Source organism: Triturus cristatus, chromosome 1_1, assembly GCF_964204655.1.
Source record: "Triturus cristatus chromosome 1_1, aTriCri1.1, whole genome shotgun sequence".
Taxonomy (NCBI): domain Eukaryota; kingdom Metazoa; phylum Chordata; class Amphibia; order Caudata; family Salamandridae; genus Triturus; species Triturus cristatus.
Genome location: NC_140579.1, coordinates 48,001,999 through 48,029,438, shown reverse-complemented (window position 1 = coordinate 48,029,438; position 27,440 = coordinate 48,001,999). Strand labels below are relative to the sequence as shown.

At 47.8% G+C, this 27,440-nt stretch overlaps 1 protein-coding gene across 1 annotated transcript in view; it reads right to left on the bottom strand.

Moving 5' to 3' along the window:
- The window catches only part of LOC146869332 (FACT complex subunit SPT16-like), a 251,328-nt gene that overhangs the window by 42,127 nt on the left and 181,761 nt on the right, over positions 1 to 27,440 (bottom strand). The window contains exon 12 of the mRNA XM_085650597.1: positions 1,946 to 2,059. Within this exon, the coding sequence (XP_085506723.1) occupies positions 1,946 to 2,059 (114 nt within the window). The remainder of the gene's footprint in view (positions 1 to 1,945; positions 2,060 to 27,440) is intronic.

Genomic DNA, 27,440 nt, shown 5'->3' with positions numbered 1-27,440 from the left:
AACGAGAACATACTATACCTGCAACTTGAATTTTCTTCCATAGGGAATCATTGACTGTTTTCTATGAAATATTTTCTAAGTGTCACCTTTTAAAATAGCTAAATATTATTTAAAAATCATCACAGTAATTAAGTCGACTTTCATCACTTGATTCTAAGTACTGCCCCAGGACTGAATCTAGGATCCAGTCCTGGAATTCCAAAAGTAATCCTAAAAGTAATCTGTTGCAAATAACTTGAAACTTCCATTGAGCTCAATGCATTATTGTGTTTAAAATTGTGTTGCCTATTGCAACCACTTGTAACTGTTTACAAAAGTCAATTGCGTATTGCAAAAGTATTTATATTAAGCCTGGGCAAAGCACTGTGCTACGCTCGCGTAGTTTGTGAAGTTTGCGCTACTTCGCACTACGCAAATTGCACGTAGCACAGTGCAAACACGCGTAGCGTAGTGTTGCGTAGTGCAGCGGTCATTTTTTGCTTGCTCGCGGTCCTCAATGTCAAGTTGGCGACCGCGAGCAAGCAAAATGACATCCCCGCAAGACTTTTCCTTGTTCGCGATCAGCAACATCAAGTTGGCGATCGAGAGCATGGAAAATAAACCGCCCGGCGAGATTCCCAACGCGAGGAGGTCAGGATTCTCATTGCGAGTGGTCGTGTATGCTCGCGACCGCTCGCGGTGAGAAACTACCAGTTCGCGTTGAGAAAGCTGCCGCTCGAGTAAAAATCTACTCGAGCAGCAGAAAACTACAGCTCGCACTGTGCAAGATGCTGTTTTCAATGATTGCACAGTGCCGGTTGCTTGTCCGCACTGTGCAAGCATTGAAAACGACATCTTGCACAGTGCGAACAGGGTACTACGCAGTTCGCGAAGTGCTACGCGTAGCTCACGTAGTGCAAAGTGCACTTTGCGTAGCTACGCGAAGCGCTACTTCGCGAACTACGCCCAGGGTTAATTTATATAAAGCATCTCATTCTGAGAAAGTATATTTTAATACCGATTGTTGGTTCTAAAATAAAACAAGCATATTTTTTTTACCTATAAACCATTGGCCTAGAGTTCAGTTATTGAGTGAGAGAGACCATTTGCTGGCTGAGTGTGTGCAACAAATGCTTTACACTGTCCTCTGATACTGCCTTACTGCTCGACCAAGCTACCACTTTAGAGAGTAAGGTTATATCTAACTTTAGCCATGCCAAGCCTCTGGGGACTGTGGACTCTGTACACCCTGTACCTATTTGGGAACAGTATATACAGAGCCACTTTCTCACAGTAACCTGGGACAAATGTTAGGGGCTTTTTTCACGTGTGACTCAAACTGGACAGGCATGCGATTTCAGTCATGAAAAGTGCTGCAAAATCAGCAAAGAGTCTGCTCCAAGAAGAACTACCATTCGTGATTTTAGGCTCTGACTATTATCACAGTTTTCAGCACAGTCTTGTGACACAGGTATCGTTTCATCTTTGCTTTCCAGTTACAAGAGATGGAGTCTGTTGCACAGCATCGTAGGCTTCATGGTGATGCAGTTACTCCAGTTGGGTCTACAGGCCAAGACAATTTGGGAACAACAACTTGTAAAATTCCAGTCCTTACACTATATGGTAGGATTAGGCACACCAATGAAGTATACAAAAGACACTATTAAACATCAATATATCAGTGCTGAAGGTCTGGGATGCTATGGAAAAAGCACCATGGAAACTAAATTGGTGAAGGGGAAAGCACTGAAGAAACAATGACTTCCGAGGACTAAGGTGATGTTGGCATGCAGCTTCACTTGGTTCAATAAAGATTCACGCATCAGAAGCAGATGCTTCAAGGCAATATTTAGAGAACTATCGCCTTAATGTTGCAATTTGAGGGGAGCTTGTGCCCCTCCAGTGATTTTGGGGCACCTTCGTTGTGGGAAGAACCTCTACTGATCACCTCCAGCCTTGATCTCACCTGCTCAGCATAGAGGTCATCTCGGTCATGCATGTGCTGGTCGGTTGTGATCTCACCCACTTCGGTGTAGAACTGCACATCGGTGTGACTCTTTTTACCGAACATGATGGCATTCTGCAGGAGAGAGAGAATAAGTATCAATAATCCTTCTCATAGAGCAGTCTATTCAAAGACAAATGATTGCTAGCAAACAATACTATATAGTGCAGTTGGAATTAGGCAGACAAGTGTCTTTACAGACTGGTTACTTTTATTCTGCATTACAACTACTGTCTTTATAGCTATGTGATCGTCATGTTTAAGTCAAGCCTACCATACCTATCAAAAGACCTATAGTCAGCACACCACAATCTTACAGTGGGCTTAAAGCCCCTCCTTTGCTGAACATTGCTTGCTGTTATCACTCCTCATTCGCTTGCTTCTCAATTGATGGCTTGCCTTGCTCGTCGTGTGTTTGTACCTCCCCTGAATCACAGCCTTTTTACTAGTCTCGTCCCACTGCTCACTTTTAAGGAACTACTTTTTTCTTTAAGCCCTCTACAAGCGTGCATATGCTCTCCAGCTGTCTACTCCCTCCTGTGCATCTGCCCTCCCACTAACGGTTGTCCTCGCTCTCCTCTGCGAGATTCTCCATTCTCTCTCTTGCCATGTGTTTCTCCTCCCCATCCCACCTCAGTGTTGCTCTCTTGCCTGTGTGCCTTTCATGCGGTTCTCGCTTTCTAGTGCTTCCTCACCCCTCACACAGCCCTGCATGTGATGCTTTTCCCCTTTCCCACAACTCGCAATGGAATCAACAAGGCCACACACAAAACAGGAAAGAAGGGAGTTAAACAATTTCTACCATCATAACAGGGGCGGCCTTAGGCATGTGCAAGCTGTGCACCTGCACAGGGCAGCCAAACCCCAGGGGCCGCCACGAGGAATCGGATACAATACATATTCGTGGCGGCCCCTGGCAGGGATTTGGCGGCCCCCATAAGAGAAGCTGTAGCACTAATACAACGGGCAGAAGACATGTGGAACTCAGTGGCAGTTCCGCTGCAGTGGCAGAGGACGTCACTCCACTGCATGGCGCAGAGCACGCAAACAGAAAATAAAACGACGCTCTAGCAAACTTTTATTTTTCGTTTGCTGGCTGCACAGGGAGGGGCGGGGCATGGGGAGGAGTGCTTGTGCGCTCCTGTGAGAAGGTGGCCTGATATATGCTGTCCACTAGTTCTAGTGGGCACCATGTACCAGTCCAAAACACACCCTTATGGTGATAGGTTAAAGACAACCTTTATTGAAAGCTATCCTAGTGGTAGCTATGGAGAGCAGCCTTCGGGCTAAGTCTTGAAGCAGTGTAAAGCAGCTTGTTTTACCAGTCTATAATCTCTTGAATGACCGAATCAAAGGACAACCACACCAGGTATTTTATTATTATTATTTATTTATTTAAACTTATAACGCGCATCAGCTACCCGCAGTGGGTTTCCCGGCGCAAGGGATAGACTCAAGAAGAAAACAAACCTCTCAGACAGCACCATGAATCAACTAAGGCGGCATGAAGATCATCGGAAAAATAACGTTTTCAGTTTATTTCTAAAAATAAGAAAATTGGTTTCTGTTTTCAAAGTGGTGGGTAACGCATTCCAATATTTGGGACCTAGATGGGAAAAGGTCCGTCCCCCCATCCTTACAAGCTTAAATCGAGGGACAACAAAGTCGCAATTGGCAGAGGATCTAAGTGTGCGACTAGGCTTGTAGGGTTGGACCAGACTTTGCAAGTATTTTGGGGCCGAGCCCTGCTTGATTTTAAAAAGATAACATATGGCTTTGAAATTAATGCGGCTGGGGATCCTGAGCCAATGTAGATCGCGCAGAGCCTGTGTGGCCGATGATCTCCTCGGGATATTACAGAGAAGTCGGGCTGCCGAGTTCTGAACAACCTGGAGTTTGTTTACGGTGGCCACATCGGCGCCGAGATAGAGGACATTTCCGTAGTCCAGGCGAGACGTTACTAACGCCTGGACAACGGTTCTCCTGGTGGCAAGAGGCAGCATCCAAAGAATTTTCTGGAGCCATCGCAGGATGGCAAAACATATGGCGGCCACCTTTGTGGCCTGCTGTCTCATGGAGAGTTTGTCGTCTATAAAAAAACCGAGGTTGCGGACTACAGAAGATGGCTGAGGAAGGGGTCCCATCTCACTAGGCCAATGTTGAGGGCCCCATAGATCTTTATGCTTCCCTAAGATAAGAATTTCGGTTTTGTCACCGTTTAGTTTGAGGAGATGTCTTTGCATCCACTCAGCTATACGTGACAATCCAATTTTCAGAGCCGATATATCGTTGCTCTCGCTGCTGGAAAGGGAGAAAACAATTTGGGTGTCATCGGCGTATGAAAAAATAGTCAGCCCAGCGTCCTCCGCAATGGAGGCCAGGGGTCTCACATAGATGTTAAACAACAAAGGGCTGAGTATGGACCCCTGAGGAACACCATATGCCGATGGACAAGTGGAAGATGTGGCTTTCGCGGAAAAGACTTGGAAAGTGCGCTCACTCAAAAAGGAGGCAATCCAGGCCAAAGCCGGACCGTCCACTCCCAGGGATCGAAGAGAGTTCAAAAGAATGGAGTGGGACACGGTATCGAACGCCGCGCTCAAATCCAAAAGGATGAGCGCAGATGTTTCCCCGCGGTCGATACCGTGTCTTAAACTCTCCGTCACCCCGAAAAGGGCGGTCTCTGTGGAGTAGTGAGCATGAAAGCCAGACTGGGATGGGTGTAAAAATCCCGAAGATTCCACTAGATGGTATAGTTGAGTGTTAACGTGCCTTTCCAGCACTTTAGAAAGTACAGGCAGCAAGGATATCGGTCTGAAATTGGCGAGATTGGACACATTGGTTCCAGCTTTTTTTAGGAGAGGAACGACCATTGCGTGCTTCCAGTCCTGTAGCACATGGGACTCAAGTAATGAGGCATTTAAGAGTCTCATAAGAACCCGTCGAGATTCAAGATCCAGCAATTTAAGGATTTTGGCAGGTACAGGATCACAAGGTGAGCCAGATCTTATACTGCTTAAGCAGGTGAAGAACGAGGTGTCGTCAAACAATTGCCAGTGCGTTACCTTCACCGTAGGAGGAGGCTGTTCGGTCCCTGCGACCTGTCCCAAATGAAGTTCCTTTGCGTTCAAGGGAGTGCTCATAGAGTCGTATATGCGCTCAACCTTGGCAATGAAAAATTTCGCAATAGAGTTACACTGGGCCTCCTCTAAAACTGGAGGTGTCGGGATAGTGTCCGCTCCTGTCAATTTTTTGACGACGGAGAAAAGAGTGCGAGGACAGTTCTGAGCTTGTGTTACTGTATCCACAGTATAGGCAGCTCTTGCGATTTTACATTTTGAGTGGTATTCCTTTAGAGTCTCTTTATAAACAGTCTTCCGTGAGACTGAGTAAGAGTGCCTCCATTTCCGTTCTAGGGCCTTGCATTTGATAAGCAAGGCCTTCAGGTCGGTGGAAAACTATGGTGCCGGAAGGCGATGTGACCTGAAATGTTTCAAAGAGAGCGGGAGAAGGGTAGTTACAGCGTTAGTAAGCCAGTGGGAAACAGCGGTGTTCAACTCCGCGACTGAAGCCTCGCATTCCTCAGGACGGGTATTCAAGAGGTGCTGGTTCAACTTATGAATATCAAGTTTACCCCAACGATGAGTTGGTGCACCCTTGTCGAGGCCACTATTTTCCTGGTTCTTGGTATAGAGTAAGGAGAAGTGGACTGCGAAATGATCGGACCACTCCAAAGGGCGAGCTCTCTGAGAGCAATCAAAAGAGAGATTAGAGACAATGGGGTCCAATTGGTGTCCAGCAGAGTGAGTGGGGCCAACATTGAGCAGGGAAAGGTTGAGAGCCTCCAGATCAGATAAAAAGCGTTTGCTGGTGGTACACTGTGGGTCTTCAAGATGCAAGTTGAGATCGCCAAGAATGGTAAAATTGGCTGCCCTGAGGAGTAGGGGAGCTATAATATCAGCTAGTGAAGATACCCAAGGAAGAGCATTGCCAGGAGGGCGGTAGATCAGGAGGCCCGATAAAGTGAATTGGGGATTGATGACTAATTTAAAAAGTGCGGTCTCACTTCCAGACATGGGAAGGGCTTCAAACTTACATGTGTAGGTAAACTTAAAAATTATGGCAATCCCCCCCCCTTTTCCGGAGTTTCTGTCCAATCTCACCATTACATAGTTGTTAGGGACAGCAACGGCGATGTCAGGACCGGAGCAATCCTGAAGCCAAGTTTCCGTAAGAAACAACGCGTCGGGCTGCTCTTCGACAATGAAGTCGTAGATGTGATGTTTGTGTTTCGGGAGGGATCGGCAATTAATACTCCAAAATTGGAGTGTAAAGCTGTTAAGATGTGTATGCAATCTCCTCCGTCTACCACGAGTGTGAGAACGACGTATTGCTTTATAATTGGACATTCTACCGGTAAGAAAACTACAACCAGCACATTCAAAATTATGAGTCGGGAAAGAGCAGACAGTACAGTTTGTATGAGGAGTGGGACGCAGGGATTCTAAAACTTCACCTGAATAGAAGAAACTACCACAGGAGCTAGTAGAAAGAGCCATGGCCCCTGGGCCCGGTTAGGCACGGACGGGCACAGACGGGCTGAACTCTGGCGTAACTCCGGCGTAAGTTCGGCGATCCACTGCGCGTATCCGCAGGTATATATTTAAAATATATGTATTTAAGATGAAACACACCCCTCTAGTCTCTTTATGAGGCTGGAGTTCGAAGTACTTAAGTTACAAGTTAGTACTCAACAGTAAAAGCACAGATACACTTTTGGGCCCTAGGGGCGTACCAAACCATATACCAATAAAGTGGTATAAGAACCACGACTGGACTAGACAAGGCCTAGAGCCTGTAGAAGTGCTTGGACCACAAGAGACCACCCAAGGTAGTGACACAGGAGACCCACGGAGGACGCGTGCAGTGGGAGAACACAGCCGCAACTCGCCGTTAACTTCTATGGGTTAAGTCGCGGTTGGAAATTAAGAGTTTAAGGAAACTTAGAGGATGACTATGAGCGAACCCTATTGGACTTACAGGTGTCTAGGGCCAACACCCACGGGAGCACCGGAGTACTAGAGTTACCTCACCCAGGGAAGCCGGGTGCATAGGTGTCTTTTGGTGTTGGGTTGCGTCGCTGTTTTCAATGGAAGCTGGCAAAGAACTGCTGCTGCCGTGAAGAGGAGAAGTGTCCGGAGAGATCCAAGCCTGGATCTGGATCTAGGATGGAAGGAACCTGAAAGCAGAGGGGACAGAGTCTGGGTCACTTACCAGTGACACGATAGTCCAATGCCCACAGATGTCGGGTGCTTCAGGTGAGTTGACGGGTGTCTTGATTCTTCAGCCACGAGGTCCAGGAGGCATCAACGACGGCCAGGAGCTGGATTCGAGCTGTCCCACGAAGTCTGTCGAGTGCTGCGGCGTCGGCGAGAAGATTGGACCCAACAAGCCTTGGCAACGGACAAGTCACGTGAAAATAGATAAAGGACGTCGATGCAGACCAGCAAGGTCTGGGGAACTCACCGAGCGAGGGTACATCGGGGCTCGTCTGGAGCAACCAGGAAAGCCCAATCAGAAGAGGAGTTGCCTTCGTGGGGACCCACTAGCCAACGGGCTAGCGATCGCGAAGGAGCCTCGAGCGGTCACACTTGAAACTGGCCCACGGGTCACTCGTGGAGTGGAGGCCAGAGATCTTCGGTGCAGGAGGTGCTCAAGGCTTTGGCTACTCTGAGCCCAAAGCACAACTTCGAGAAAGACCAGGAAGATGATGGATCGGCAAAAGATCACGGTGTCCAGGGGTCACGGTTCCACGTCACCCATGGGCCTCAGTTTTGCTGTGGACTCAGGGTAGTCTCGGGGAAGTCTGGAAATCCACCTCTGGTGATGCAAAGACTTCGGCATCAGGCGGGAGCTTCAGAGTTGCAGACCGGACAGTTGCTTCTTTGGTGCCTGCCAAGCAGGGGAGTCACTCCTTGACCCCAAGGGAGATTTATTCAGTCTTCTAGCAAATATGGAAAGTCAAAGGTCCAGGATATATGTTACAGAGTTTCGTCCAGGGTAATCTAAAGTCTCAATGACTGGGTTCCCATATTTATACTAAGTTTGGGGGTTGGACATACTCTAGGGACCCACCTATGGGAGGGTTTGGAAAGATGGGTGGTTACACCCATTTCCTTTGTCCAATTTCGCGCCAGAGCAGGGGCAGGTAGCCCGTGCAACCGGTTTGAACTGGACTATGCACAGGGACACCAAGTGTGCCCCCAGTGCAGGAATTCAAAGCACCAGAGTGCTCCCGCCCAGCCCCAATACACATCTGCCTGTGTGGGGAGGTGGTTACACCTCCCCTGCCGGAGATACGGTCCGCAGCAGGAGGCCAGACCCGTATCTGTGGCATCCTTTTTGTGATGCCAGGGCTTTAGAGAGTCTTTACCGGGTAGACCAGTGTGAACATGTCTCTCCCTCTAGAAGGGTGGAATGCTACCCCCGCTGCCAGAACTGGCCGCTCGGGGGGGTGGGGGGAGGGGAGGAAGAGTATTCCAAAGCGTTTGAAACCAAACACAACATGTTTCCGTGCAGCCAGTCCAAAGTTAGCATTTGCCGCGAGGTTATAATGCACTTAAGAGTATATGGTCAGGCTGCCCCACAAACAGCATTAGAGGAGGTACTCCGAACACTGCAGAGGGGCTCTGCTCATGCAGGGGCACACTCTCACATAAAAACCAAGCACTCTGCCTTCAGGATTGTTCGGGCCTGCCATAGGAGTGACTTATAGGTTTTATATGTGTGCAATGGTAGTGATATAGGTAGCCTTATACCACAGTAAGGGGTGCAAGCACCACCTTACCCAGGCTGCAGTAGCAGACCTGTGGTGTCATTTTGGAGTGCTTCCCAGGGGTGGCATAATACATGTTTCAGCCCCTGGTAGGCCTCTGAGGTACCTATGCCTTAGGTACATAGTATACCATATACTAGGGGCTTACAAGGCACTCCAGAATCCAATTAGAAATGTACCTAATGTACATGGAAACCATTTTAGAGAGGAAGCAGCTAGGCTGGGGTCCTGATTAGCAGGGCCACAGCCAGACTAAGGTCGTAAAACAGTGAAACACCAGCAAAAAGTGGGGGTACCCATGTGAAGCAGATCCTACTCTCCTACAGCTCCCTAGGTACGCATGTGGGTTTGGCTGGACATCTCGGACAGAACAAAACACACATGTACACTTGGGGTTCTAACGCCTGGCTGCATTCAACAGCCGGACAGAACCTGAGCGGAGCGCTTTTCCTGCCCACTCAGGCCACAGGGATTGGATGGGTGTGAGAAAGTGCCATCTTTCTTGCATGGTATGCCCCCACTTTTTGCTGAATTGCTGAATGTACTTTGACTGAGTGTACCCTGGGCTCCTGCCAATCAGGTGCCCAGGGCCTATGTTCCGTCCCTAAAAACTATGCTGAAACCTAAAACCCAATTTGGCAAACCCTGGCCACATGTCAGCCCCTGGTAAATGATACCCTAGGTACCCAGGGCATTGTGACCAGGGAAGGCCCCTAAGGGCTGCAGCACTTATTGTGCCCCCCTTAGAGGCCCTGTACCCTGACACATACTGCCCTTGCAGGCTGAGTGTCTGTGTATAGAACAAAACAGAGTCGACATGGCTCACATCCCTGTGCGCCATGCCCACAACCTACACTGCCCTGGCATACATCAGCCACCCCTCTAGCTGGGTGCCCTATGCCAGTGGTGTGGGTACAGGAGCATGAGCCCTGTGACCCTACAGTACCCAGGTCCATTCCTGGGTACTGTAAGTGCAGTGCTGCCATTTAAGAGTATATGGTGCTGGGAGATCGTCAACACGAACTTCACAGCACCATGATGGCTCCACTGAAGACTGAGAAGTTTGGTATCAAACTTCTCAGCAAATTAAACCCGCACGGATGCCAGTGCAGGATTTAATGTACAATGCACGACAGAGGGCATCTTAGAGAAGCCCCCTGAACCTATCCTACAATCCACGTCTGGTCGGAGGGGCTGCCTAGGCTGCCACACAGCAGACATGTTGCTGGACCCCTGGGTAGAGAGCCATCCGCTCTCCTGGGCCTGCAACAATGCACATCCTGGGCGAGGTGCTAGGTCTCCTCCCCCAGGATGGGCAGGGGAAGCTTCAAAGGCATGCCGCCTTTGTGAGCTTCTCCAGGCCACTTGCTGTACCCAGCAACTGGCCCCTACCGGTTGTAAACCCCCGCTCTGGTGGGGAGGCTGGCCGGAAACCCCAAGGAAGGATAGGGGGTGTGCCAGCCTCTACCAACCCCACCCCTCAGATGGGGGAGGCGAGGTGAAGCACATTCCCGGACTCTCGCCATCTTGAAGATGGGGAGCCCTGCCCAATCAGGACTAGGCCACTGCCCCCCTCCCACAGGAGAGTGGCAGGATAGGGGGTGTACCCACCCCAGGGCAGGGACCCAGTGGTCCCTGTCCTTTACCTACCTGTAACACCCCTAAAGTTAGTATTTAGGGGCACCCTGAACCTTCCTTCCTCAGATTGCAGATTCCGAAACAGCAAAGAAGATCAAGAAGAAAGAAGATCAAGAAGAAAGAAGACCTGCCGTGCAGCTGCTAACAAGAGGAAGACACCAACTGCTTTGGCCCCAGCCCTACCGGCCTGTCGACCCTCGAACCTGCTAAATGCCGGCATCTCCCGAGGCCAGCAACCTCACAAACCCCGGAGGACCTGGCTCCCTTGTGACTCTGAGCATCTGGGACTCCCACAAGCAGTGGCACTGCTCAAAGCAAGTAACTGACCCCTGGCATCAGCCAGGAACCGCACACCCTGCACACTCTGCACCCGCCAAGCCTGGCCTGTGCTGGAGTGGACAAAGACCCCGAGGGCGTCCCCCCTGTCGACTGTGACCCCGAACACGGCACCCAAGGACCCACCTCGACGCTCCTGACAACGCCTGCAGCCTCAGAACCAGGGACCCCCATAACCGCGATCAACAGAGGGTAAGATTTCCCGACATCAAAAGGCACCCCTGCACCCGGCGCCCTGAGGCCCCCTGTGCCGAACTCCTGGGTACCTACCAATCCTCTAACTACCCAACTTACCCCTCGAAGTGGTGGTCGCACCTGAAGAATCTCGGTCCCCGAGCTTGCAGCCTTTGTTCGTCCTTGAGCTTTTCCATTGCAACCCATTGAGCGCCAGACGGCTCAAAAGCAGCCTGCACCCAGCTGCCCGAGTGGCCCTGGCAGTGCAACTTCTACTCCTACCTACTTCCCCATTTGCCCTGAGCAAGTGACCAGGAGGCCAGCTCCCACAGCCGCGTGGCCTGCCAGTCAGCAGCCACCAACCAAGGGCCCCCTGCCTTCCATAGGATAACATTGGGGCTAACTCACTCTGCACCTGGCTGCCCCAGTGCCGCTGAGGCTGTAACAACTGTACTTACCTGACCCTGGGAGACCCCTGAGTCTATGCCCAGCACCTTAACTCTGCCAGTTGAGTACTTACCCAAAAGCCGATAACCCACTTTTCTCCATAGGGTAACATTGGCTGGTTTTACTCGAGATTTCTTTTAAGTGTGGAGTTTCTAAACTTTAACCCCTTCGACGCTCATGACGGAGCGGTTCCGTCATGAGCGTCGGTTGCGCTATGCGCATGACGGAACCGCTCCGTCATGGCCCCGCCCGCGCACAGAACCTTCAGCACGGCGCGGAAATCCGCGCCGCGCTGAAGGGGTTAAAATATTCACCTAAAATCAACAGAGTAACGAAATCGAAAATACTCACCTGCTATTAGGAGAGTTCCCAGTGCTGGATCTTGGTGCCCAGCACTGACCCTGAAAAGTAATTACAAGCATACTTACCGCTAACTCAATTTTCTCCCATAGGAAACCATTGACTGTTTTTCTGTGAAATTCCTTCTGTGTCGATTTTTGTAAACTACAAAAATCGTACCAACTGTCAAAACGTAATTATTTACCTGTTCGAGATAGATGTCCCAGTACTGAGCCTAGGAGCCCAGCCCTGGATTACAAAAGTAATGAGAACATACTTTACCTGCAACTTGAATTTCCTTCCTGATAACATTGCCTAGTTTTTGCTGAAAAAGTTTCTAAGTGTCGATTTTGCAAACTTCTAAATATTCTTTAAAAATCGCCTGTATAACCTAAACGCACTCTCTCAACTGCCTAGAGGTGGAACACTAGTGCTGGATCCAGGATCCAACATTGAGCTAGAAAAGGTAACAATAGCCCCACTTACCTGCTAAGTGAATTTCCTTCCATAGGTTAACATTGATGATTTCAGTAGAAAAAGTTTGTCAACTTTTAAAATAGCAAAATATTGCTTAAAAATCACAACAGTAACTAAAACGTATTTACTCACTTGTTTCTAAGAAATGTCCCAGGCCTGAATCTAGGATCAAGTCCTGTAGTTAGAGAAGTAATCCTGAAAGTAATCAATTGCCTATAACTTAAAATTCCCATTAAGCTCAATGTATTATTGTGTTTGAAATTGTGTTGCGTATTGCAACAAACTAACTATTGCATTCAAAAGTCAATTGCCTATTGCAAAGTATTTAACTAAAGCATCTCGTTCTGAGAAAGTATATTTTGATACCTATTGTTGGTTCTAAAATAAAACAAGCATATATTTTTTATATATAAACCATTGGCCTAGAGTTCAGTTATTGAGTGTGTGAGACCATTTGCTGACTGAGTGTGTGCAACAAATGCTTTACACTTTCCTCCGATACTGCCTTACTGCTAGACCAAGCTACCACTTTAGAGAGTAAGGTTATATCTAACTTTAGCCTCTGCCAAACCTTTGGGGACTGTGGACTCTTTACACACTGTACTTATTTGGGAACATTATATACAGAGCCACTTTCCTACATTACACACTACGTTTTTGTGCGTCCCCAAGACGGGTTCCTCCGGTGAAATCCAGTCAGCTACACCTAGATCTCCTGTGTCAGGAAGTGTCGACCCTTCTCAGGAAACTGGCCACAGAAGAGGTCCCTCCTGCACTGAGAGGACAGGGGGTCTACTCAAGATACTTCCTTGTTCAGAAAAAAGACCAACCGAACAAGTTCAGACCAATTCTAGACCTACGTTCTCTGAACAAGTTCATCAAGAAGGAAATGTTTCGGATGTTGGCGCTCCATCAAATATTTCCACATTGGAGAAAAGGCGATTGGATATGTTCGGTCGATCTCCAAGATGCGTATTTTCACATCCCAATCACACCACGGCATCGCAAGTTCCTGCGGTTCATGGTGGGCACAAAACATTACCAGTTCAAAGTCTTACCCTTCGGTCTAAAATCTGCCCCGGGGGTTTTCACGAAATGCATGGCAGTGGTAGTGGCAGCATTACATCGCCAAGGTCTGTTTGTGTATTCATACCTGGACGAATGGCTGGTGAAGGGATCATCCCCCCACATGGTGCAGGAACACCTTCACATCTGCCTGGACCTCTTGCAACGCTTAGGCCTTCATGTCTACGTGGAAAAATCGGTTCTTCATCCGACCCAATCGCTCCACTATCTGGGCGCCACCCTAAACTCAGACCTCAGAAAAGCGTTTCCCTCGGAGGAGAGGTTGTCATCAATGAGAGTCAAAAGCAACGTCATCCTCCAAACTCAGCCATCAGTAAGACAAGTGGATTTTCTGCTGGGGTCGATGGCTTCTTGTATTTTTCTGATAACCAACGCCAGATTGAGGATGAGACCGTTACAACAAGATCTGGAGTACAAGTGGGACCTATCCTCGGGTCAGTGGACCAACAGGATTCTCTTCTCGCCAGCAGCGAAGATGTCCATTCTCTGGTGGTTACAACCAAAGAATCTTCTGGTGGGATCCAATTCCATTAAACTCTGCCAACACAATCCCTGATCACGGATGCGTCTCTTCAGGGATGGGGAGCACATCTGGGTCATCTGCAAACTCAGGGCAGATGGACCAGCAGGGAACGGACCGATCATATCAACATGCTGGAATCTACAGGCGGTTCATTTAGCCCTCAAGGCTTTTCAACCGTCGATTCAGTCCAAATCGATCCTAATACAAACGGACTATACAACCACCATGTATTACTTGAACAAACACGGTGGAACACACTCTCGCCCTCTGTCTCCTGAATCCCAGGCGATCTGGCACTGGCTGCTAGCCAGAAACTTATCGATCACAGCAGTGCACCTACCGGGAGAGCAGAACGTGCGAGCAGACGCCCTCAGTCGTCACTTCGACGAACAAGAAGACTGGGTGCTCAACGACAAGGTGGTGGCAGACATTTTTCATCAATGGGGTCATCCCTTCATCGACCACTTTGGGACGATCAAAACAAAATGCCACTCCTTTGCATCCAGGTTTTACCGACCAGGAACGAGGGGGAATGCTCTTTTGATAGACTGGTCAGGGACGTTTGCATACGCCTTTCCACCCCTCCCTCTCATTCTGAAGGTTGTGGCCAAACTGATCCGATCCAGCATGACAATGATCCTCATAGCACCAGACTGGCCTCGCCAATGGTGGTATCCGGACCTGTTGCACCTCTCAGTGCGTCCGCATCGGAGACTCCCGTGCAGGCCGGACCTCCTGACCAAAATGGGAGGGAAGATCCTGCACCCCAGACTTCCCTCGCTCACCCTGACAGCATGGCTCCTGAAGTCCTGCATTACGGACATTTGAACCTCCCTCAAGATTGCATGGACATTTTGCGGGAATCAAAAAGACCATCCACGAGGACCTTTTACTCCTTTAAATGGAAAAGGTTTTACTTGTGGCGTGTGCTTAATGGGTGGAATCCAATTCAAGGGCAAGAGGAGGTAATCTTGCCCTATCTGCTCTACTTGGCCACATCTGGTTTGAAGTATACATTCATAAAAGTGCATTTGGCTGCCATCACGGCATATAGAAAATCGCCTAACCAGCCTTCGTTTTTTCAACTTCAGGTGGTCAAGGATTTCCTACAGGGGTTGAAGAAGGTTTATCCTCCTGTCCGACCTCCCTCTCCACCTTGGGAGTTGAATCTAGTCTTGTCCAAATTGATGGGTCCTCCCTTCAAACCCATTCATAAGGCCACATTACAACACCTTACATGGAAAGTGCTTTTCTAGTGGCTATTACATCAGCACGCAGAGTGAGTGAAATTCAAGCACTGTTCTTAGGAACATTATGGTTTTCCATCATAATAGAGTGGTTATGCGAACTCACCCTTCCTTCCTGCCCAAAGTAGTGTCTGATTTCCAAGTAAATCAAGACGATTTCTCTTCCCTCTTTCTTTCCCAATCTTGCTACACCAGCAGAAAGGTCTCTGCATTCATTAGACCTAAAGAGAGTTCTCAAATTCTACTTTGAGGGAATAAAGTCCATAAGAAAAGCTGAGCAATTGTTTGTAAACTACAACTCTGTTAGAACAGGCTTTCCAGCTTCTAAAAGATCCATTTCAAGATGGATAGTGTCTTGTATAAGGTTGGCCTACCAAATAACGAACAAGCGTCCGTTAGCCTCCCCCAAAGCTCATTCTACTAGGGGCAAGGCTGCTACGGTTGCATTCTTACACAATGTACCGATGGCCGAGATTTGCAAGGCTGCAACTTGGAAATCGGTCCATACATTTACCAGGCATTACTGTCTAGATTCGGACTCCAGAGCGGATACCCAAGTAGGCCAGGCCTCCTTGAGGAATCTGTTCCAATGTTATCTGGTTTTGGAGTCTTTATATGCTTTCTTTTTACTATGTATCTTGATTGTACTATGGTTACTTGCCGGCAGGATGAGGAGATGGGCTTGCTATTCTATTCATGTGCTTATTACTATTGATGAGGATCCCCTGGAAGAGAAGGATAAGTTACTTACCTGTAATCCTAGTTCTCTTCCAGGGGTATCCTCAAAGTCATAAGCAACCCACCCGCCTCCCCGGGCAAGTGAACAAGATGCATATCACCTCTTTGTGCTATGCTCTGCAGATCTCCGCAAAGAACAAATGACTTAACTGTCACCCATGAGGCATGATGGGAAGCTAGGGGTCATGGCTGCCTTAAAGGAACGGTGCCAGTTTATCTATGGGTTTCTGTGGGTTAGCTTTTCAACTTTCTACAGTGAGGTTTTTTATGCAATACAGCCTATGTGCTGACAATGTTTTCTCATTCTTCCCTTTTAAGATGGTGATTTCTGCTGTTTTATTATTTTCTCCCTGCTTTTATTGGAGTGTATTTATATACAGGGGAATTTCTTATGACATTGTTCAACATTGCTATGGAAGGCTGCATTAGTTATATATGACAGTAAATGTTGAGAACAATGACACCACATCCACAGCATATGTTCCCACCTACAATAATCAGATGCTACGTTTATTCTTCATATTATGTCAATATAGAATTACTATCCATGTATATCATTCAGCTCAGCAGGCTTATGAGACATTGTGTTCAGATCCTTGTAAAGCAGCTGACACTTGGATTCTCGGCACTGAGCAGATTTTAGTCCTAACACGCCAGTGACCGCTTGCATCTAGTCTATCCATCATGTTTACTAATGGTTGAAGGAGGGGGAGGAAACTATATATTTCCGTGATTTGCTGGTGCCATTCAGATTGATAAAGCCTGCTGCGCAGGCGAAACGCGTCTCTCTTCTCTGTGGGGTCGAGGGCGACTTGAATTGTCATTAAAATCAGCCCCATATCTACAGACCGGTGTGCGTGCCTCTTCGTTTGGGAAGGTGGATTGGTAATGCATATAATTTTCGAACGTCGGCGGTTGGCGTTCTCCACGCACCACCAGTCATCATGTGGCTCCGCTTTGACCGCAATGGTGTTGGGAGGAGTACGATAGTGCTACACAGCGGAGCACCCAGAGTACGCGCCAGACGAATGGAGCGAGGATGACAGCTATGGAATTGGAGACTGCAGAGCTAGGTGGTTGTGACCGACGGCCAGCATGCGAATCCGCGTTCCAATGCTTGAAAAGCCTCACCTGGTATATTGGCGCCCTTTGGAGACTGGTCACCGTAGATGCTGATGCGGAAACGGTGAGGTCTGTTATGGCTTGCTTATGCTTGATGTGTACCAGTCGCCCCAGGCCTCCATGACATGCTCATTCAGGAATCATGCTTCGAGCTGCTGCCGAATCCAGGTTGTGTGACACTATGCGAATATCCCCATGCCTAAACTTTGGACACTATCTAGAACACCCGTTTCGATTGGGCATTCCAAAAGACACTTGCAAATTCGAACCCCTTTTTGCTGGTCAACTTTGAAAACGGACTTTGGTATTCCAAGGCCAGCAAAGGGAATTATGGGTCCTGTAGTTCCCCAGGGACAGCAAAAATCATAGCACCATGGACATTGGACTGCCCTCTTATGTGAGGCCAGCAATGGGTTCTCTCGAGATGTACAGTTGCAGGTTGCCAATTTAATTTTGCCCCCTTCCTCACGGGACTAATCAATTACACCTCGATGGCTGGGTTTCTTGTTGCTTATTTTTAGCACAGCGAGTGTCTCATCTCAGTGTGCAGCCCGATTTTATGCTCTGCATTCATGCAGTTTTCATTTTTTATTATTGCTATCTATTTGAATCATGACAGTAAATGTTGAGAACAATGACACCACATCCACAGCATATGTTCCCACCTCCAATAATCAGATGCTACGTTTATTCTTCATATTATGTCAATATAGAATTACTATCCATGTATATCATTCAGCTCAGCAGGCTTATGAGACATTGTGTTCAGATCCTTGTAAAGCAGCTGACACTTGGATTCTCGGCACTGAGCAGATTTTAGTCCTAACACGCCAGTGACCGCTTGCATCTAGTCTATCCATCATGTTTACTAATGGTTGAAGGAGGGGGAGGAAACTATATATTTCCGTGATTTGCTGGTGCCATTCAGATTGATAAAGCCTGCTGCGCAGGCGAAACGCGTCTCTCTTCTCTGTGGGGTCGAGGGCGACTTGAATTGTCATTAAAATCAGCCCCATATCTACAGACCGGTGTGCGTGCCTCTTCGTTTGGGAAGGTGGATTGGTAATGCATATATATATATATATATTGGCCGTCGCTCTGGGCAAATAAAGAAACCAGCACTAAATCCAGGCTCGTGTACTCTTTCCTTTGGCAGTTGAAGGATCCTCAAGGCTGTTGGAAGTAGTCTTTCTGATATATATATATATATATATATATATATATTCACTGAAAAAAACATAGGTTTTGGGGGTGTTATAGTTAGCTGGACATTTCCCTCGTACAAAACCCTAGAAATTCCCCTGTTATAGTTAGTTCAGCTAACTATAACTTGCGCCCCTGCAATGCACTGCTGATGACGTCACATATTACATCACTCATGACATGGTCAGTGACATCACTGATGACATCTCAAATGACATCACTGATGACGTCACTGATGGCGTCATCCAGTGACTGTGTGTTTCTGTAAAGTTTAAATATGTTTTATATATTTATAGTGAAAGAACCTGTGGAAGAATGAGTGGGTGTACAAGAGTGTGAATGGATGATTTTCTAGGTGCGTAACTGACTTTATAAGTGAGTCATTAAATGTATCTTACTGCAGACTAGTGACTAAACTGTGTGAATGTCTGTATGTGTCTGTGTGTTGGTGTATAAGTGGCTGCATGGTTTTGTGAATACCTATATGAGTGTCTATATGGGTTATTGATTGCTTGTCTGAGTATCTGTATGGGTGCCTGAGTGTTTGTGTGGGTAGGGTGTGTGTGACTCTATGCATAGATGTGTGAGTGGGTGATTCTATGGGAGCATGGTTTTAAGAGTACATCTGTGATGAACTGTATGGTTGGGTGAGTGTATGTATGGGTGTGTTAGGGATTGAATGTATATCTCAGTGGTACATGTGTGACTAACTACATATGTGAAAGGCAGTATATATGTGTGTAAGAGTATATAAGTGGGTATATGTGAGATTGTGTGATTGTGAGAGTGGCTGTATGGAGAAGTGTGTGCTTGTATCAATGATTGTATAAGAGCGTAAGAATGTGGTACTATTTTTATGAGTAAGTGAACTTGAGTGTGTTTAACTGTATAGGTAAGTAAATTCGACTGTGTTTAATTACTTGCACGACTGACTAGGTGTGTCAGTATGTCAATGGATAATTGGCGGTGTGTGAGTGTTTATATAGATGTATAAATGCATATGATAGTCTTGTACGGAGTGACTGTAAGTATTGTTGTAAATTGAAACAACGATGTGATTAAGCATTTACTAAAGACATTAATTCCCTTACTTTAGATCATGTTTTCTCCGTTATGTTGACCGAAGTTCGGACTCCATTTTGTATTGTCATGCTTCCACGTGGTCCCCACGAGAAGAGTCCAACCTCTGTGTTAGTTGCTCTTGTAATCTGCCTAGTAACAGTCTATAAATAGCTCCTTTGTCCATCTGGCGCATGCCCAGACTTGACCACATCTGTTATCAGTTAGCCTAGCTTGACCATGTTTTCGCGGGCTCAAGGAGTGTGTTAGCTCCGCCCATATATTGATTCAGTCTCGAAAATGACCATAAATGGTAATGTTCTTCGGCCTCATGTTGTATCCACCCACTTATGAGCCCCACTATTGTGTATAAAAGGGGACCATGTCCGCAAGTTCTTTGTGCTACTCTATGCAATACTGAAGAGTGTTGTGTGGATTGTAGGACCACCCTTAAGGGTTAATAAATGCTGTTTTTGTACTTTGCAGTTTCCGTGCCAACTTCCTTCTAGATTCCATTACAGGAGAGCGAACCCTTGTGTCCTGCGGGCCTAGCTGGGGCCTGTATTCATCAATTGGCGCCCATCACGTGGGGCTCATCGGCGACTCGGATGCTCGAAGGACTGGTCGCGACGAAGGTGAGGAATTTGGCCGGGGACGTGATCACTGCCAGCGGCGTCTTAGCCCTGGCATCCCGAGGTTTTTCTTCCTTCCCTTCCGAGCTGACCGTCTGGGTGGCGCCGGTCCTCGACTGAGACCTCTTCTGTCGGTCCTGCCGTGAAAGCCGTTTGGGCGATTGTGGAGCTTGGCAGTTGGAATCTGGACTCTTGATTGGTAAGAACCGGTGTACGGTACTTGCTCCGAGTTTTTGAAGCCTGATCTGGCTATTTGAGTTTGATTTGTGATGACTAGTCATATTTTGTATTTGTCTTTGTGAAAATATATGCGTTGCAACACATATAGGCAGGTAATGTGGAGAGATTTCTCCGGAGCTGTGTAACTTTGAACGGCGCAACGATTAAGTGCCATTTTCTCTATAATATTGCATATTTTGCATTATTCCTGAGCATGCCTGCTTTTAGAGCACTCCGTAAGTGGTGTAGCTGCTTTGGAAACCGGTTGAACCTCGAGGAATCTGCTCCAGCTCCCCCAGAGGGGACTCCTAATAGGGATATGTATGTGAAGCATGGTCTTTCTTCCATAATGTACAGCACAGTATGGAGGAAATATACTAAAAAAGATCCTGAGTTACGATGGCCTTTGTATGGATCGTTTGATATACGTAAGATTGAGTATGAGGAACAGTGTATGTGTAAGCGGCGTGCTCGTCAGGATATGTTTGAGTGTGTGCGGTTGTGGGTGAAGGAGGTGCGTGAGCGAGAGAAGCGTGAGAAAGCGCTGTTCGATAAAGAACAACGGAAGAATGATCATGTGTGAGCACAGGAAGCGAGGCGTCGGGAGGACAAAGAACAAACGGAGAGACAAGAGAAAGAGCGTAGGCTGCAAGTCTCGGGTCAATATGCTGTTCGGCAGCCACTTTATCCTGTTCTTAATAATCTTGATGATGATTTTTATTTACTAGATCGCTCTCCGCCCCCTTATGTTGGCGCATCTGCTCCGAGGCCACAAGATTCTGTCCCGGGTCCGGGTAAGGTAGATACGCGGTCCATGTTATCGGCTGAGCATATGGCTGAGCTTCGGCAAATTTCCTTCCGTGCACTTAAGGGCAAGGTGTCCGTGGATGAATTGTTCCATACTTGGGGGCCGTGGCAGGATAGAGAGAGATTGTATTTTCTGAGTCATTTCGCTGAGGAAGTGATTGCTGCTTTCCGGAAATATTCTAGTGTCTTTGAGCCTGAAGAAGTGACATCGGATGCTAAAGCATTGCATGATGGTGTTTTCTCTCCCTCTAAGGCTCCTGATACGGCTCGGCGGCTGTTCGCCTTGCGGGACGCGGTGCTGGCCCATAAAGAAAAAGCGCGCCAACGAGCAGGGGAGGAGAAGCAGTCGGATTCGTGTACCGCAGAAGGCCACTCATCCACCTCTCAATCAGATAAGAGCGATCCAGTGCATGCTAAGCCAATGCGCGAGGCGGCGCCTTTGTATGTTCCTCCTAAAGGAGCGGGGACTAGCTCAGATATTACCTCCGCCGATGCTAAGGGATATTTTGTGTATAATTGGGTTTATACTCCCTGGCACAGGGCTGACGTCATGGCATTAAAGAATGCGTTGCCTGATCCCCGCAAGAATCCAGCGGCCTTCTACGAAGAAGTCGAGGGGGCCTTGAATTCTTGTGTTATGACTTTAGCAGATATAGACCTGTTCTTTGGCCTTATTCTACCACCGGATATGTGGCGATCTGTCCGAAAGGTAGATGATATAGTTGCCTTTAAGGCCCGGTGGTCTGACCTTGAGGATGAGGATAGGGAGCGGAAGCCCGCGCAGAAACCGCCCCAGAGTATTTTAGATCTCCCTGCTGCTATTGTGGCTAAGTTGAAGACAATTATTCCCCCTAAAAAGATTGACTGGAATATGTTAGCTGCATGTAAACAGAAAGTTGACGAGTCAGTTGCGGACTTCTTTACGCGCTTTGAGGAGACGTTTCACGATTTTAGTGGCCAGTCGCTTACTGACGATACGGGCCGCCACCTTTTTGCGGATAAATATGTGGCTAATCTGCTGCCGGCAGTTGCGGCCCGTTTAAAAGCGAGCGAAAGTTCTTGGTCTTCCGCAACACCGACGGCCCTCCTGACTATCGCCCAGTATTATGAGCGTCAGGAGCAAGAAGCAAAGGGCCAGGAGGAAAAGAAATCGAAAGATTTAAAAACAAAGGTGATGTTGGCACAAGTTTATGGCCCGTCCCGACGGGGTAGTTATAGAGGTAGGGGAGGATCTTATGGTCCTCCCTCGGGCCGATCTGATTTGAATAGGAACCAATGTGCGTATTGTAAGCAATCGGGTCATTGGGCTAGGGACTGCCCGGTGTTGCATGCATCGTGTCAGGGGCATACCCACGGTGGCCCGCGAGGTAGAGGGGGTTTCTCGAACTTTAGAGGGAATTCTAATGAACAGGCTCGTTTTGACTCTGCTGGGCAGCACCGAGATAGATCAAATGTTTTCGATCGCCAGCATCAGTATCAAGTGTCGGGGATTGACCGGTCGGGGTACCATGACTCTCAGCATGCATAGGGATGCGTTGGATGGGGGTTAGAATCAGTTGAGGTGCCGGTCGATCAGAAGGGTCCTTATGTATCGGCTGAGGTTTTGGGCTCTACTGATCAGTTCCTAGTGGATACAGGAGCGACACGTAGTGCGCTGTCTAAGCAATTGGTTCCGGGGGCTCCCCCATCCGGCTTAATGGTCACATCGGTAGGGTTTGACGGTACACTCTCCCGAAGCCCTCTTTCGCAGCCCCTCATGTTTAAGGTTGATTCTTTTTCTGCACCCTGTCCGTTTCTGCTTGCCCCGTACACACCGGACAACATTATGGGTCTTGATATGTTAAAGCATTTTAGGGCTACGATCCGCTGCTCCCCTGCTGGTGTGCGGGTAATATTGAATGACAATTACCCCCGATCAGAACGGATGTGTGCGATGTCAGAGGATGCGCTGTTAGCTACCCTCCCTCGTGCTTTGTGGGCAACTTCGGATACTGATGTGGGACAAATGGTGATTCCACCGGTCCACATTAGCGTCCAGGAGGGGGCGGTGTTACCACGCCTCCCACAGTACCGTATTTCCCAGGAGGGTGAGGAGGCTCTCATACAGATAGTGCAGGATTTGATGGCGGTAGGGGTAGTGGAGGAAGTCCCCTACAACATTTGTAACAGTCCGATTCTTCCCATACTGAAAAAGGATACGGATGCCAGAGTTTATCGGTTTATAATTGATTTGAGAGAAGTGAACAAGATCGTGATACCTCAGTACCCAGTGGTTTCCGATATCACGACGTTGCTTACTTTGGTCCCACCTACGGCGACTATGTTCTCTGTGATCGATTTGAAGAATGCCTTCTTTTCCATTCCCATTCACCCCGATAGCCGATATCTTTTGGGGTTTACATTAAATAATAGATCTTATCGTTTTTGTAGGATCCCCCAGGGCTACACAGAAAGCCCTAGCATTTACAGTCAGGCTTTGAAAAGACAATTGGATTCCTTTGTTCTGCTCGAGGGGGTCGCCCTCATTCAATATGTCGATGACATCTTGCTGGCGGCTGACACCCTGGAGTTGTGTGAAAAAAGTACGTTATCCTTACTTTCCTTCTTAGCATCCCACAATCATAAGGTATCTAGGAAGAAATTGCAATTCTGTAGACCAAAGGTGACTTATTTGGGTCACCTTTTGTCTAAGGAGGGGCGTGCACTCACACCGGATCGTATCCAAGTAATTTTGGACACACCGAGACCGTCCACACAGAAGGATGTGCGTGCATTTTTGGGCCTTGTTTCTTTTTGTAGACAGTGGATATTGGGGTTTTCACACATAGCTAAGCCATTGTTAGCCCTCTTGACAAAGGACACGCCTATCCCAATCCCTTGGTCAGATGAGTGTGATACTGCTTTTCAGCAACTACGACAGGCCCTTTGTTCAGCACCAGTGTTAGGGACCCCTGATTATGCAAAACACTTTTCGTTGTATGTGCATGAGAAAGATGGATGTGCATTGTCAGTTTTAGTGCAGATGCACGGCGATAAGCAGCGCCCTTGTGCATATTTTTCGGCTGTACTTGATCCTGTCGCCCGAGCATTACCAGGGTGTTTTCGCTCGGTTGCGGCGACAGCTGTGTCAATACGCCAAAGTGAGGGAATTGTGTTATCTCATAAGCTGTTGGTATTAGTCCCCCATGCTGTCGATGCCCTGCTTAATCAAACGAAGACGCAGCATTTGACCAGTGCCCGCTTAACGGGATATGAGTTGACGCTTTTGGCTCCTCATATTACGTTGAAAAGGTGTGTAACGTTAAATCCGGCCACATTGTTGCCATACCCCGAGACTCGATCTGAGGCACGAGAAGCACATGATTGTATCCTTGTGACCGAGGAACAGACAAAGGGTCGTATTGATCTCCAGGATACGCCCTTTTCAGATGTAGATGGAGAACTGTGGGTGGATGGGTCATGCCTGAAGCTACCAGATGGTACGACTTCAGCAGCGTATGCGATTACCACATTGCAAACAATAGTGGAGACAGCACGCATACCACAGAAATCAGCTCAAGCAGCGGAACTGATAGCATTAACACGAGCATGTGAGCTCAGTACAGGATTGTGTGTGAATGTTTATACAGATAGCCGCTATGCCTTCGGAGTAGCGCATGACTTCGGCCTACTCTGGAAGGAGAGAGGGTTTTTAACGTCACATGGAGTACAGATAATGCATGGAGAGTTAGTTCACAATCTTTTAACTGCACTGACATACCCAAAGAAAATTGCCATCGTTAAGTGTAACGCCCATAGGAAAGTAGTTGATAAAGTTGGAGAAGGGAATGCGTTAGCAGATCGAGTAGCACGGGAGACTGCGATGCAACCCGGTGCTACTGCTATGTATGTAGTAAAGTCACAGGTGGAAAGATGGCATGATGCGAAGGAGGAAGTGCGAGAAATGCAAAGGACCGCTTCTGACAAAGAGCGGGAACAATGGGCTAGCGAGGGAGAACTGGATGACGAGGGCTGCTGGAGAAATAAGCAGATGGATAGATGGAAATTACCCACGGCCTTTGTACAACCTATGGTTCAGATGGCACATGGGCTAGCACATGTTGGAGCTTCCGCAATTGTGAAATTGCTTACCCAAGTCTGGGAGCATCCAGAGATTGCTAGCACGGCAAAGAGGGTGGTGCAGACCTGTATGATCTGCCTGAGGTATAACCCAGGAAAGGGTACTCGAACTCCAGCAGGAGGATTTGTGACACCTACTGCACCCTTCGAGGTTTTGCAGATGGATTACATCCAGCTTGAGCGCTGTAATAATCTGAAGTATGTTCTAGTAGTGGTCTGCGCTTTCAGCAAATGGGTTGAAGCGTACCCTACGAAAGACAATACTGCAATGACTACTGCGAAGTTGCTGCTGAAAGAGTTCTTCCCTCGATATGGCGTCTGTAGACTTCTGTGGAGTGATAATGGGCCTCACTTTGTAGCGGATGTTATAAAGTACGTCTTGAAGGGCCTAGGCATCACTCAGAAGTTCCACGCCGTGTTTCATCCTCAGTCTGCAGGACTAGTCGAGAAGTATAATAGTACACTGAAGCTCAAGATCGCTAAAATTCAAGCTTCGACGTCCTTGACTTGGCCAGACGCTCTGCCACTGGCGTTATTGTCAATTAGATCGGTACCGCACTCTCGAACTGGCCTTACACCGTACGAGATTGTCTTCGGACGCCCAATGAATATTTGGGGTCCACCAAAACCTAAGGCTGTGTATGATGTACCTTGTGTAATGATGAACGATTATCTGGCACAGTTAACGGATAACTTGGTTTCTATTCATCAACAGGTCCGAGAGGCGCTCCCTGATCGGTCTACTGGTGAAGGACATGGTCTCCGACCTGGTGACCACGTGATGGTGAAAATATTTGACCGAACAAACAGCTTGGAACCGAGATGGGTGGGTCCTGAGCAGGTCCTCCTCGCGACGAGGACGGCTGTGCGAGTCTCCAACAGAAAGAATTGGATCCATTCCCTGCACTGTAGGAAGGTGCCGCCCGGGTTGGTGGAACCTGCCGTGCTGACCGATCAACGAGAAATCTTGGCTGCAGAGACGGGCCGTGCTGCGGAGCCAAACGCCACTGAGGAGCTTTTTCCGGACCACGCGACTCCTGGAGGAAGGCGATATCATCTTCGACCAAGGAAGTGAGTTTTCCAGTGCCGGGACATGTTGTCAGAACGGCCCTTGGGTTAGTGAAACGGAGAGCCAGTGAGGCAAGGGGGGGGGATCAGCCCTGCATTAGTGTAGTGACACCCGTCTTGGCCCGTTGGTGAAGAAATCGACCGCTGCCCAAGGGGAAGAGTTCTGACAAACCTTTAGTTTCAGGAAGATATTGATTTTCTATTTTTGACATGGAGAAGAAGAAGATCCTTTGTGCAACAGGTTTTATGCTCACAGTAACTATTGTTGGGATAACCACATGGTTTGTGGAGAACGTGACTCCTGCCCGAGAGTTGCTTGTGTTGACCACTCCAGTGCCTGCGGAGCACTATTTCTATACCCTTCCGTATCAAGAATTGAAGCATCGTCAGTCTTATTTGAATAACACTTTCATTCAGATGTTACATCATACCCATGTTGCCACCAATGCTACGAACTGTTGGATATGTGGGATGATGCCAGCTCATCAGAAGAAAGGAGGAACGCCATTTATACCACTTCCTTTCTCTCATAATGGCTCTTGTAGAGCATGGTATACTTTGCTTTTTGCCACTCGGAAACCGACAGTGGGACGATTGCTCTTCAGACTCAATAAAGAATGCCATCAAGACAAAAATGGGTATCCACAAGCGAATGGGACAATTTGGGAGTGGGAAGAGTACCGACCAGACAATGAATCCATTCCCTACATCTTCACGAACACAAGAGACACTGTGGGAAAGGACAAATTTGTGATTCAAGTAGCACAAGCTCAAGCGGAGCTGTGTGTCCAGAGTGTGGGTTTTATCCCTGTTGGTGTTAGTGATTGTATTACTGTTCTGAACATTGATGGGTTGAACAATAGTACCTTTTTAGCCTCCCATAATACTTACTTTGTGTGTGGAAATAAAGGTTATTACCGTCTGCCGGCTGGGTGGTCTGGGGTATGCTATGTATCATTTCTATTACCTCCTGTATTCCTAGCACCCGCATCTTATCATAAGGATCTAAAATTATTGAATAACGTGACTGTAAATAGGTATAAACGTACTTTATCAATTGATGATGTAGATCAGACTGATACCAGTCTGCAGCAGTATATTGATTTTAACTTAGGACTGTTTTTCTTTGTTGGAGCTGCCCTGAACAGTAGGAAGATCCGAAGATTAACAAGAGTGGTAGAAGCTGTGACAAATCAGACTGCTGCTGCTCTTGGGAATCTTACGGAGGAATTGCAAATTACTAGAATTGTTGCATTGCAGAATCGTATGGTATTAGACGTTATGCTAGCTGACAGAGGAGGAGCATGTAAAATTATTGGAAGTAGCTGTTGTGTGTTTATCCCTGATCATACGCCATCAGTTTATAATGCCATCAATAAACTGCATA